Below are 13,816 nucleotides of genomic sequence, written 5' to 3' on the forward strand. Positions count from 1 at the left end.
AGATGGTGGCACAGATCCCAAGGCCCCAGGCCCAGTGTGGGCAGGACAAAGGCGACTACCAGATGGTGCTGTTGTTCTTTAATGACAGTCTGGACAGGCGGCGAATAGAAAACAGTTTGAAGTCTCTGGATGCTCGTTGAGCGCAGTCCACGTGGTGAGCGCACGTGTCCAGTCCGTGGCTGGGCACCCAGCTGCCCTGCAGGCCCCGTGCTGGCCCCTCAGCTTGACCCTAGAAGAAGTCGGAGGCTTTGCGGCGGGCGGGAAGCTGCAGCAGGTTGTCTGTGATGGAGGCCGGGTCCTGGCCGAGGGGGGTGCGAGTGGCTGAGCCAGGAGCAGGGGTGCTGGTGGGGGTCTGGGGCCCGCCAGCCGGGCTCTTGAGGTGGGCTGGGCGTGCTGGGGATGGCGTGTAGCTGGCTCGCAGGGCACGGTCGGTGTACTTGCTGGCCGTCCTGCTCACCAGGCGCTGCAGGGCTGGGGACATGGCTGGGCTCAGGCCTTTGGGGGTGAGGCTGGGGGAGGCGACAGAGAGGCGAGCTTAGGCCGGGCTGGGCCCCCAGCCCAAGGCAAGAGCCCTGGAGAAACACATGGGGTGCAGCACAGCCACTGTGGTGGGGCCACCCTTAGCAGCAGGGGACCGAGCTGGAGACCCCCCCACTGCCAAAGGGCTGGCAAGGACTCAGAGGACGCCACACTGGAAGTCTCCTGGGGGAGGCCTCCCAGCTCCTGGTGGCCTTGCCACCGCCCCACAGACACGCCCAGGCCCTGCCAGCAAACCGTGCACTCACTTGCCTGGGCAGAGACCGCCCCCCTTACCTGGCCAGGTTCTCCGTCACTCTCCGCAGAGCCTCCTGCTTCTTGGCCCGGTTCTTGGCGGCGGCCTCATTGGCCATCTTCAGCCCCAGACGCTCCCTGCGTCCTGGCTCCAATATCTGCAAGGCAGCAGGAGCGTGGGTGGCAGTGCCCGGCCCCAACGGCAGCGGCGTGGGTCCTGCTCTTCCCTGGGGGCCCCAATCCCAACAGGCCCCCTTCCCTGAAAGCCACACCCCCCTGAAAGCCAGCCGACCTAGTCGCCCCCCAGCCACAGAGACAGCTCCCCTCGCCCACCCTCATCTTTCCCTCGAAGCAAGGGCTGCCGGATCACCGACCCTGAGGGTCTTTTGGGAAGAAATGTCTTATTTTAATTGGCTTCCCTCAGGCTTTCAGAGTGGATATCCTTCTGTGTTTACTGACTATCTGTTTATCTTTTGAAAACATCCCCTGTATGTCCTTGGCCTATTTTTCTACCGAGGGGCTTATCATGCTCTTTTCCTTTTTCTTTCACTTATAGATTTACCTACATCAATTATATTAAGCCACGTCGTGTGTACTTAGCTTGACTTATGATGGTTTCTGTTGTACTTAATTTTGTAATCTCATGTAGTGTCATCCAGCTATTACCTTTTTTGCTTTTATTTTGAGGCAGTCCCTTCTACTTTAAGATCAGATTGAAGACACACTCATGTTTTCTTCTCACTGTTTTACAGTTGTTTTTCCCAGTAACATTTCCGCCTTTCTGGAAACTGTTGTGCTGTCCATGTTAAGGATCTGCTCTCACTCTCCTTCCAGTCCCTGGTAAGCTCTAAACTACTTGAGTTTGTCTCTAGGGGTTGCTATTTCAAGAAATCTCTGATAAATGACATTTAACAGTATTTGTCTTTAGGCATGTAGCTTATTTCACTGGGCATATTTTCAAGGTTCTTCCACATGGCAGCACGTCCCAAGACTCCACTCTTTTCTATGGCGGGATAACAGAAGTCCACTGTGCGTGGAGTGCATGTTGTTTATCCGTTCATCTGCTGATGGCACTGGGTTGTTTCTGTCTCTTGGCTACTGTGAATAATGCAGCTATGAATACTGGTGTGCAAGTATCTGTCTGAGACCTCGTTTTCACCACCTTTGGAATACATGCTGTACATGGGTTTGCCAGACCAAATGGCAATTCTAACTTTCTGAGACCCTGCCATACTGACTTCCACAGTGGCTGCAACACCTGACATTTCCACCAATGAGACACTAGAGTTCCAATCTCTCTGCATCCTTACCAACGCTTACTTTCCCCTTCTCAATTTTTAACAGCAGACATCTGTGCGGGTGTGGAGTGGCAGTTCACTGAGGTTTGGATCTGCACGTGCCTTGTGGCTGACACTCCCCCATTTTGGCCCAGTGCACTGGGGAGTCTGCCCACCCGAGTGGCCGGCCCTGCCCTCTGGAAGAGGACAGTCTTCTACTGTGTTTGGTAAAATTTTGCGGTTTTGACAAAAGCTAAGTTTTTTCCTTGCTATTGTAAAATTCTGTGTTGCAACAGTGAGGGAGATCTCTTTGCCTACTGTATTTCAAACTGATTACTGCTAGTGTTTCAGATGGCTGGTATGAGATTACCTGCAGCATTTAACTAGATCTTCACATCTGATATTTCATTCCGGACGTTCAGACTTGATTCCTGTGGCTTTCCAAAGCAGGTGATCTTATCACCTGCCACTTTGCCTCAAATCCCTACTTCCTGGTATCCCTCGGCCCTCCACGGGCAGCAGGGCAGGGTGTAACCAACTTTTGGGTGCCTTTCTTCTTTCCAAACCGTGCCAGCTTCCCCAAACAACTTCCCACAGACCAGAGCACCTCACCTACCCAACGCTCTGCAGGGCCGGGCCTCCCTTCTACAGACCACTCTGCTGCCAACTCCCCTGCACTGCCGGTACTCGGGGCCCTGGACACACCCTCCTGCCCTGCACCCAGGCCCACCAGGCTCATGATGCCGCCTCCCCTGCCCACTCCAGGCCTTGCCATCTCCACTCTCCCATGCCTGACAACACCCGGTCTTACCCTCGCAGTTGGGTGGGTCCTTGGCCATGCTCTCTAGTGAGCAGAGTGCCTTGTGGGACAGAAACCACGTCCCAGAGCTGCTGTGGTTTCTTGGGCCTTGCCTAGGCATCCTTAGGTCCCCCGAGACCTCCCCGCATCGTTAAACAGCCCCTGCAAGCCCTCCTGAGAGCCCCACCCACCAGCCCACAGCAGAGTGGGCCAATGCCCAGATGTCCTGGAGGAGGGCTGGCACCCGCGGCCCAGCCTATAACCAGCTAAGCTTGGCTACCGGGATTGCCTCCGCGGGAGGGTCCCCACCCCCACTCCCCGAGGCCCCAACCTCCACAGCCGCAGCCCTTTCACCACGACCCACCTTGAAGGCCGGCCCCGGGGTCCTATCCACGTAAGGAGTTTCTGATCCTTCCACCCTCAAGGGTGTGTTCTCCACCTCACCCCAGGTCATCAGGGGAGACTCGCTGACACCTGCAGAAAGAGAGCCTGTCACAGCTGCCTCAGGCCAGGGGTCCCCAGATGGGGGGCGCTGTTTGATCCCGCTCGCCTTCCCTAGGGACCCTGAAACCCCGAAGCCATGGCACTGTGCCTGGGGATCTGGGTTGGGGAGGCCCCATCCAGCCCAGGGCCAGGGTCCTGGGGGTCCTGGTGGCCTTCTGGAGGTCAGTGACAAGCCCCAACCAGAGAAGAAGGGGACACTAGGGTACTTCCACGCTAGACTGTGGCACCTCCACATGTCTTGGCCCACACCCGCACTCGGGGCAGACGGATGCCAGAGGCACGCAACCCATCCAAGCATTAGATGCCTCCAGTGGGCAGGCAGTGTGGGGACGGGCACAGGCCCAGCACCCCAGCCTCGCCACACAGTGCTGGGAGCTCCTGTCTGTAAATGTCCCACACAGAGTTCCCCGCCTGCTGACCACACAGAGCCACCCAAAACAGGACAGTACTCCAGGGCTGACAGTGACATGCCGGAGGGCCTGGGCAGAGAGACTGGTGCCAAGTGGGGCACAGTACCCTGAGGCCCTGTAGCAGATTGTGGCGTCTCCACACAGGGGAGGAGCACGAGGGGCAGCACTCGGGAAACCCACCCTCACTGAGACTAATCAGTGGGGGCAGACACACCTGCGCCCCTCAGCGCAGGCTCCAGAGCGCCAACGCCTTTGGGTCACGGCAACCCAGACTCTGCCCTGCTGAGGACTGGACGCAGCAGGCGAGTGGAGTCCGTCTGAGTAAGTGGAGGTGGGGAAGACAGGCGGCATGCTGCTGGCCGGGTGGGGGTGGGGGTGATGGTGCAGGTCGGGTGGGGGCGCAGGCAGTAAGCTGGGTGGGGGTGGGGGTGTAGGCTACAGGCATGGAAAACCCATGTCACAGGCCAGATGAAGACACATGGGGGTGTATGCAGCAGGCAGGGTGGGGACAGACGGGGACGCAGGAGGCAGAGCGGGTGGGAACAGGGGTGCAGGTCAGGTGGGGACGGATGGGAGGGCAGGAGGCAGGGCGGGTGGGAAAAGGGGTGCAGGTCAGATAGGGATGGACGGGGGCGCAGGCAGCAGGCCGGGTGGGAACAGGGGTGCAGGCCACAGGCCAGGTCTGCCCAGGAGCCCCGCCTGCCCAGGGCCCACTGCAGCCTTTGCCCAAATGGGCAGGTGGGGTCCCTCCTTTGCATGAGGAGTAGGGAGACCCACGGGCATGGGAAGAGAAGACAGCTCCCACCGAAAAGCCCCTCCGCCCCCAGCAGCCCAGCACTGGCTGGCTGCCAGCAGGCAATTTCTCACCGGGCGCAGGAGAAGGCGTGGCGACAAATCCAAATCCCCCCACCCTGGGGGCCTCCTGGGGAATGAGCTCCTTGCCGTCAGGGCCCACCTTGCCCTGTTTGTGCTGAAATGACAAGCAGAGGTGGGCTTGGAGGACCAGGACACCTGCGGGCTGCCACCCTCCCCACTGCACCCCCACCCCAAGCTGGCCGACGGGTAGACATACGGGGACACCCTGGAACAGAGAAGGAGGAGAAGGAAGGAAAGAGCTCGCCTACCAAAACCCCAGAGGGCCCAGCAGGGAGGTACCCCAGGAGGGAAGCACCCTGGGCTCGGGCACCCCACGACCCATCAGCTGCTTCCAGAGGGTCCCGACTCCAGGCTCCTCCCGACCAGGACCTGACGTCTCCAGAACGGTCCCCCTACCTCCTGCCCCCCACCCTCCCAAGCCCGTGGCCCTGGAGTCTCCCTCTGGGAGGACCCACTGCCCGGTCCTGGGTGTAGGCCCACGTGACCCCGTGGCCCCAGGCTGGTCACCTGCGCGTTGAGTGCAGCCGCCTGCTGGAGCTGTGACCTGCTCAGGGCCTGGCTGAAGGGGTCCCTGAGGAAGCGGGTGTTCCTGTGCACCACCTGCCGGGGCTTCCTCAGCAGCTGCTCCTCATCGGGGACACCTGCAGGGCACACAGAGGCGGAAGCAGGGGTCAGGGAGGTGGGCTGCATCTCGGCCGGTGGCTCAACAGCCTGAAGGAGAGGAGTGGGCTCCCTTTCCCTCAGCCAAGTCACCTGCAGGCAGGCAGGAGCACTGGGCCTAGTTCAGAAACCACGTCCGTGGGACCCAGGCACACCTGGGGAGTGCCTCACTGCCCCCCTCGCCAAGGCAGACCGTGACCCAGGCTGCTGAGGCCCAGACAGCCAAAGCCCAGGCACGTGTACACCCCAAAGGCCAGACAGCCCATGCCTCCCTGCCTGGCTGCACCTGCTCACCCTCAGGGTAGTACATGAGGGAATTCCTGGCCTTGTATTTCCAAGTCTCCACTCCGGCCTGGCTGCTCTCGATGGCTTGGTGTTCTGCCGACGGGAGCATGAGGTTATCTTTCTGCCTCTGCAATCGTGGGGGGAAATGAGAGTCAGAGAGGGCCCCGGCACTGGATCCCCCAGGGCTGAGACTCCCCACCCTCCGACAGGGCACCTGCTCCCCTGCACCCAAAGACACCTTCTCAAACTCCTCCTCGGCCTGATACAGCCAGGCATGGCGTGCCCGGCTCTTCTCCTTGGCCACCTCCATGACCTCCTGGAAGGAGGAGTTGTCCTCACTCGTGTACCGGCTCAGGAAGACGTCCAGGCTGGGCAGTGGCTCCTTCTCCTCCTCCTCCTCTCCAGCCTCTCCTGCTCAGGGGTTGCAGGTAGGGAACACAGTACCATAAATGACATGTACAGCCAGCTCATCCATCCCAGGAACCATGCCACCCTAGGAGGTGGAGCACCCATGCCAGCCCGTTTCTGGGTTCATCCATGGGAGCCCAAACCGCCCAAGAACTGCCACACCCTGGAGGATCTGCCTCCAGAGCCCTCACTGCCACTCAGTCTGCTGGGGCCTCCCAGAGCAGAGCCCCTTTCTCTCCCTGGAATCTCTTTACCCTAATCCCTTCTCCCTCCTGGTACCTGTGCTACTGGGTGCTATCTGTCACCTAAGCCTTTCACCTGCCAGCAAGCCCCAACGGCAGGGACCGCACAAGACCTGGTGGTCCAGGCAGGGCCTCATAAGCACAGAGTCTCAACGTCCATCCCATCCCCAAAAGCTGCCCCCTGCAGAGGTCACACAGCAGGTGAGCCTTTTCTTCCCGGTTTCGTGAGTCTCAAACACTTATTTGTGTGAGACTGTGCAGAGCATAGGTCAGGACTCAGGGTCAGAGAGATGAAGATTCAAACCCCATTCTGTCACCTACCCCTCTGCAGAAGTCACTGCCTTTCTGAGCCTCGATTTCCTCATTGGTAAACATGAATGATGTCGGTAACCTACCGCTTAGGTGGTTGAAATTTAAGTGAAAAAAAAGATCGGCCAAACCCACCCATGACTCAGATGTCACAATTCAGATAGAGAACCGAGCCCCAAGGACGCAATGCAACAGACTGTGCTAAAAGCAGGAAGAGCTGGGTTAGGAAGCAGAAGTGATGTCTGCTAGAACACAAAGTGCACCTACATGGGCATGGAATATTATGGACTCAAACTCAATAGAAAATGGTGTCTGACCACCTGCATATGCAATTGCATCCAACTGCTGACAGATTAATTGAAGGTTAGAAAGTCCCAATGGCATGCTTCTGAACACTAAGAAGCTTGCTACTTTCAGTACACTGATGCTGAATAGTACTCAACACGCTCTTGTCTAACAGAATTCTGTAATGTGTCACACACGCCTGCATGTCTTACAGCCCCACAGATGTGCTAAAGACGACCATTCATTCATTTGCTCCACATGTACTTGCTAGCTGCATACAACACACCAAATGCACCATTCTGGATGCTGAGACAGATGGAAGCAAGACAGAGTCCCTACTCTCTGGAGGAGGGGTTAGGGACAATTAACAGATAAAAATGCTTTGTCCAGTATTATGTCCTACAGTTTAAAAAAAAAAAAGGCAGGCAGGAACACCCCAAGGACCAGGGGTGCTGTTACTTTGCACTGGGTGCTCAGGAGAAGCGCCCCAGAGAGGACACCATTTGAGCAGAGACCTAACAGAGAGGGAGCAAGCATGCAGTTAGCTGGGAGATATGACTGCTGCAGAGGGGCCTTCATGGGGCTCCTGGGGGAGCAGCTAGCACACAGTGAGCCATGTACACAGCGAATCTGCACGCAGTGAACAGCTGTGGTGAGCAGTCCACACAGCAAGCTGCCCATGCACTGAGCAACCCAATATGGAGGCAAGGTGTTTCCAATTCTACAGAGGATGGTCACAGGCTCAGAGAACTGCCCTGCACAGAGGAGCTGGACCTAGAACTTTCTGCCTCCTACAACAGTGCTCTTTGATCCCATGAGCTGACATTAAGGCAAGGAAACCCCTCAAGGCCCTGGGCCACTCCTCAGGACCACAGAGGACGAAAATTCCTGGTAAGCCCCCATGTGACTGAAGCAAGCACTCACTCACCTTCCTCTGGCCCTCGGCCTCGTGGTCGGGGCTTGCTGCCCCCAGTTCCAGGGCCTGCATGCACCTCAGGGGTCTCAAATGTGGCTGGAGTCACATCTAGGGGATGAGAGGAGGCAGTGACTAAAGAGAGCCCGGCAAGGACGTGCACAGTTGGCTTTCCCTTTTCTGCCACCCGCAGGGTCCTCTTACAGGGTGGGGGGGGCTCTCGGGACATCTTGCCCAAGGCAGAGCCAAACTTGATGGAAATCTGGCGCATGCGCTCCAGGTCTCCATTCTCCTCAGCCTCCAAGTACTCTTTCTGTGCCTGCAGCTTCTCCACATCGGGAAAAAAGTCCCTCTGGATGACTGTCTGGAGGCCCTGGCCGGAAAGATAAGAACAAAAATCAGAGCCGCCGTCTGGGTGCCCTATCTCAGCTCACCAGAGGAAATGCTAAGGCCCTTTGGTGCACCATCTAACACTACTAAACTCTCTTCTAATTTCCATAAGACCTTTCTCATTCTTCATCATTAATGGGTTGTCCTTCTTGATGGCTCTGCTTCCATTCCAGCAGAACGAAAAGTGGGTGATGCCGTCTTCACTCCCCCAGTAACCTTCCAACCTAGACGCTTTTCCTGGGTGACTTCAGTCGGTCAATCCATAATTTCCACCCCAGCCGCCAGGTGAGACTCTCAAGTCTGCACCTCCAGCGAGAACTGGCTCCAGCACTCCCCACCCGTGCACCCAGCTGTACATCTCACAGGCATGCCAAACTCAAAAAACCTAAAACCAAACTGGCTTCCTCTGATCCCTACGCGCCAGCTTCTCCTTCTGCATGTTCGCTGAAAGACCATCACCTACTTCGAGGGTCGTTAGAGGACCAAAGACCAACACCTACATCGAGGGTCGTCAGACGCCCACGAACTCAATCACGCAGCCTCTTTCCAGGACACCTAGCCAGGACATCACCCTCTAGAAAACCCTCTCTGCCGCCATCCCTCGCACCTGTAAAAATTACTGCTCGCGCTTAATAAGAAACCCTTCTTCTCTAATGCTCATCACATATAACCAAACCTCCCTGCCTCTCTCCCCTGACAGCACTGGTATTGCCTCTCTCATCAAAGACATCTCTCTGCACCGTGTTTACTTGCCTCACGGGATGTTCCACGCCCCCGAGGACAAGATCTAGGACCTCTCCACCTCCGCGAGGGGACAGGGGAGCTACGGCCCGAGAGGAGGGACCCGGGAGGCGAGCCACGAGAGGAGCGCGAGAATTCAGGGGGACCCGGAAGTCGCCGGCGTCCGTACCCAGGCCATACCTCGATGTACTCTTCTTCGTCCAGGACCCGCTGCTTGCTCTTAGCAGCCTCCGCCGACTCTGCTGGCCTCTTCCTCCGGGGCCCGGGCGCCTCAGGGAGCAACAAAGCCCCGGCCGAAGCGCCCGGAGTCTCCATCGCAATCCCATGCCCGCTCGGGCGGCGCAGCCGCATCACGGCCCTTTGGAAAGGGGGGAAATGGGCGGGCCTGCACCAACTGCGCAGGCGCCCTCCACAGACCCCCCCCCTCCCCCATGAGAGAGCTGCGCTCGTCGAAGGCCAGACGCCACTCCGTAGTGTCGTCACTTGGGCGCGGGGCCTTACGGGAGTTGTGGTCTTCGCCCCGCCCCGCGCTGGTGATGCACGTCTCCGCTGCGGACACCAGGTGGCGCTGTGGGCGCGGTGGGAAGCGCATCATTCACGCTGACCGCAGTTTCAGCACTGCAGAAATGAAAGGCTGCAGGCTTCCAATTTCCCGCAAGTAATCACTGCGCGTGTTACGATATTGTTAACAAAAACACACTCTTAAGAAAATTTGGTTTTATGTGCTTTCAAAGTTTTAATTCAAACTTTATTTGAAAAAAAATCCTAACACAATTCTTGATAGTTATCTAATGACAGAGAGAAAAGAAAAAGGAAAAGATGATGGTTCGGTACAGGCCTGGCTAAATATTATTAAGCCCCTGGGTGACAGCAGAGTGGGCTTCCCGGAAGAAGCTCATTGTTATTGAAGTGGACTAGAAAGCTGCCTAAGCATTTTTCACGAATGATCATTTCTTCCCCCGGACAGGTTGTGAATTATGTCCAGCAAACAAAATTTCCCTGGGATGGGTGCAGTAACAAGTTTGCTTCATCTTTTCACTCACTGGGGACTCCACATCTATGGCTCCTGTCCTCATATGGGCTGACAGTCCCACAGGGAAGACAGATGCTGTTAGGTCATCCCACAAAGAGGTGTGAAAGTGCAGGTGGGACAAACACAAGGAGGGAGATTGTGCGTAGGGAGTCTGCTCTGGGGTGGGGGTGGGGGGTAAATTTCCCTGGGCTGAAGGTGGCTGCAGATCTAAAGGATGAATAGGCATTGATCAGGTGAAGAGGGACGGCTCAGGGTGGGAGAGCAGAGCAAGTTCCAAAGCATTCCAAAACAAGCTCCACAGACTTTTGGATAAGCACAGACTGCAAGGAAGAGAGGGCAGTGAGACCACCCCAGAGGGGCAGGCCATGGAGAGAAGTTTTGTCTTTATTTTAGGAGCAAGCGGAAGCCCCTGGAGGACCGTAGGGAGGGGAGACACAGGTTGGGATCTGTGCTCTGGCTTTCATGGAGAACGAAATTAAAGTGGTGTAAGAGTGGGTACAGATAGACAAGACCAGAGGTGGTTGCACGTGTCAACGTGAGAGATGGTGGAGGTTTACATCACGTGGGTGCAGCTGAAGCTGGAAAGAAGATCAATTGTGGGATTTGGGGGGAGGTAAAACCTACTTGCTATGAACCTGGGGATGGTTGAGGGAGAGAAAGTCTCCTGAGCTTGGTTTGGCTAAGGAGAATCTGAAGAGCCTCCAGATTTCCAGGAGGTTCTGCGGGACATACATGTCAAGTTCAGGGAGAGGACCGGGCTGGAGGTATAAACGTGGCAAAGAGATAAAAACTGGAGCCCGAGAGTGGGAGAGAGAAACCCGGGAAGAGAATGGGAGGTGAAAGAGGCATGCCTGGGACTGAGCCAGGACCCTGTACAGGTATCGTGTGGGGCAGGTGAGCAGGGGAAAGGGCAGCTTGTAGCAAGGAAGGAGAGAAACCTCTGAAGGTTGCCCCTTGGGCCAGCTCCAACCTCCGCATGACACATGGCTACAAAGCCAAAGAGACCAAGGGGCCTGGAATCCAGGAATACAGGAATGGCAACCCCAGGACAGTCTCCCAGAGCCAGGCCAGGATTTCTAGGGAAGAGGGTGCATCCCGGGAAACAAAGGCACAAGCTGCCTGTCCTGGAGGCACCTGGCAGTGCTGGGGCCACCACCAAGCCAGCCTGGAGTGTTCCCAGGGCTACAGCCTCGGTTTCCCCCATGTTTTCAGGATGGGCTGTCTCCTGCCAGGTGCCAACCCTAGCTCCATCCCTATCCCCATGCATTCCTTTTAGGAGGCAGCACAAAATGTCCCCGCCAGACGAGGGGGACTGTGAGATGCTTTTTGGGGAACCAAAGCCTTGTTTTCACCATCACCCTGGGGCCAGGGCAGGCGCTGTCAGGGTGCTGGTGATGGTGGGGGGGGGCATTGGGTAGGCTGACTTCCCAACCCCCCCCACCTTGCCCCACCTTAGGGTGGCAGGGATCATTGCTGTGAGGGAGGCACACACCACACCCAATAGAAACCTCCCCCAGAGGGGTGCCAGCCAAGGGTCTCCACCCACGAAACAGATCAGCAGCACCCAGGGGGCCAGGCACCCATCCAAGGGCTCAGTGGGTCATGGTCACCCGGCCCCTTAGTCCAGGGCAAGGAAGAAGGAGGAGGGGCAGCCAAGCCTCCCCAGCAGACATGGCGCTTTGGATTGCTAATTTCTCAGGCGCAGCAGGATGCTCCCAGATGAAGGAGCTGGCCAGGAGACTTCTGGAACCCCCACCATGCACCCTTCTTATTCTACAGCTCTGGACCCCTGACTGCTCCTGGGACCACCTCAGCCCAACTCCCCCAGTGCCAGAGAGGGTACAGGCCAGGGTAGCTAGGCTCCGGACAAGCTAGGGGTTCCCCCACCCCCACTCCGCCCCGTGCTTCCCATGGTATCCAGTCTCCAGGGGAAGGGGGGAGGTCAGGTTCTCCTCGTGGCCACTGAAAAGGACTCTGGATCTGCGGGTTGATAAGGGGGTGATTTCATTCTTGGGGGGAGGGGGAGTTAGTGCCTTCTGGGGGTGCGTGAGGAAGCTAGGTGCCTTCCCCCTGCCCTCCCCCAAAGGGCACTTCTGTGGGCCTCCTGCCTGCGTGCCAGAGGCACCGCCTACCCCGCGTGTGGGCGCGCGCATAAAGGGACTCCGGCACCCAGGGCGCACCACGCCGTGGAGACCGGGAGAACCTGGCGTTCCCTCCCAGCCCCCTCCTCAGGTGAGGCCGTCCTCTCTCCTAGCTGCCTCGGAGGACGCGGCCAAGCCCGGGAATGACCCCCAGGATCCTCAGCAGCTCTCTTTGGGGGGCTTCTTGGTCCTGGGCAGAAGCCTCGCCGACGCCGACGCGCGCTTCTGGTGGCGCCACTTGGCCCGGCGGTTCTTGAACCAGACCTGGGGAGGCGGGACGGACGGGACTGCGCGGGTGGCCCCACGGGTGGACCGGAGCGAAGGCTGGGTCCGGGGGGCGTACCTTCCCTACTCACCCCCCGCGACATCCAGGTCGCCCCTTCCCTGCCCCCCACTTTGCCGCTCTGTGCGCTCTTCTGAGATCCCCAAGTTCTGGAATACCAACACGCACCAGGAGGGCGAGGGGGAAAAAACAGTTTAAAACAGGGGAGAAGAAGACCGGCCTTCCCTGCTCTCCTCCGCGCCAGCTCTAGCTCCATCTCGGCGCCCCGCGCCCGGGGTGGCCCCTGTGGCCTCCCGCGCCTCCTCCCGGCCGCTCGCGCCCCGGGGAGGGAGGGAGGGAGCAAGGGAAGATGGAAGGAAGAGAAGGGAAGGAAGGGAAGGCAGGTGGGCCCGTCCCCTGTCCCAGGTCCCCTCCTAGGGCGCGGGGTCCCCCACCTCCACGCGCTCCTCGCGCAAGCGGATGCGGCCGGCCAGGCGCTCGCGGGTTCCCACGTCGGGGTACTGATTCTGCACGAACAGCGCCTCCAGGGCCTGCAGCTGCTCTTCACTGAAGATGGTGCGGTGGCGCCGCGTGCGCCGCTGCGGGCCGGAACCACCCGCCGCCACGGCCACTGCCACGCCGGGCAGCGCCCCGGGACCACCCGGCTGCCCCGGCCGGGCCAGGGCGGGCGGCAGCCTCAGCGGCCACGGCAGCCGCGCGCCTGCGAGCCGAGGGCGCGGTGAGCGCGGGCGGCTCGGGTGGGCGCACTCCCCCCCGCATCCCAGCACCCCAGCACCCCGGCGCGCGTGTCCCGAGATCCCGCACCCACCTCCCAGCCCCGGGCGGCAAGGCTCACTCACCCGGCGGGACGGAGGGTTCCGGGGGCCCGCGGGCGCCGCAGGAGCAGCAGCAGCAGCAGGCACAGGGCGCAGCCTCGGGGGCGGCGGGACTCCTGGGTTCCCCGCGCGGTGCGGGGCTGGGGCGGGCTGCGGGTTGCGGGTTGCGGGCGGCGCGGGCTGCGGGGCTGCGCTCGGCCGGGCTGGAGAGGATGTGCTCGATGGAGAAGGGGCACGGCCGCCCCGGGCCCCTCCGGCTCGCCGCGCCCCGGGCCACAGCCATGTCCGTCCTCCGGCCCGCCCCGCAGCCGCCGCCCGCATATATATAGGCGTCGGGGTGGGGGTAGGGGGCGCGCGGTAAGCCCCGGGCCCGGCGCCGAGTCCACGCGGGCTAATCCTCGCGCCCGCAAGGTGCGCGCTAATCCCCGGCCGCCGCGCAGGAGAACCTGCGACGTGTCCGGGTGGCGGGGTTGGCCTTGGCGAGGCGGGGAGGGGTGCGGGGATCTTGATCCCTGGAGGGGCCCCTGGGCGCCCATGTGCGTTTGCACGGACCCCCGCGGCGACTGTCTGCAAGGAGCCCCACGGGGAAGGGTGGCGCCCCTCCTGCGGCCACTGCAAACCGAGGTCTCATCTCCTAGGCAGACCTCCCCCCCACTCCCATCCCCGCCCCGCCC

The 13,816-nt window shown here is 59.5% G+C and overlaps 2 protein-coding genes across 2 annotated transcripts; both read right to left on the minus strand.

Annotated features, from left to right (window-relative positions):
* Window positions 1-63: 63 nt before the first annotated feature.
* On the minus strand, window positions 64-9,260 carry ESS2 (ess-2 spliceosome associated protein). Its single transcript, XM_077160330.1, has 10 exons — window positions 9,051-9,260; window positions 7,944-8,112; window positions 7,755-7,850; window positions 5,821-5,993; window positions 5,592-5,709; window positions 5,145-5,278; window positions 4,629-4,731; window positions 3,212-3,321; window positions 814-929; window positions 64-509 (listed from the first exon to the last, which is right to left on the minus strand). The coding sequence occupies exons 1-10, from the start codon at window positions 9,219-9,221 to the stop codon at window positions 230-232; spliced, it is 1,470 nt and encodes a 489-aa protein (XP_077016445.1). The 5' UTR covers window positions 9,222-9,260; the 3' UTR covers window positions 64-229.
* Window positions 9,261-12,203: 2,943 nt separating this feature from the next.
* On the minus strand, window positions 12,204-13,425 carry GSC2 (goosecoid homeobox 2). Its single transcript, XM_077159336.1, has 3 exons — window positions 13,167-13,425; window positions 12,762-13,027; window positions 12,204-12,308 (listed from the first exon to the last, which is right to left on the minus strand). The coding sequence occupies exons 1-3, from the start codon at window positions 13,423-13,425 to the stop codon at window positions 12,204-12,206; spliced, it is 630 nt and encodes a 209-aa protein (XP_077015451.1).
* Between the last annotated feature and the right edge of the window lie 391 nt (window positions 13,426-13,816).

This window comes from Tamandua tetradactyla, chromosome 5, assembly GCF_023851605.1.
Source record: "Tamandua tetradactyla isolate mTamTet1 chromosome 5, mTamTet1.pri, whole genome shotgun sequence".
In the NCBI taxonomy this organism is placed as follows: Eukaryota; Metazoa; Chordata; class Mammalia; order Pilosa; family Myrmecophagidae; genus Tamandua; species Tamandua tetradactyla.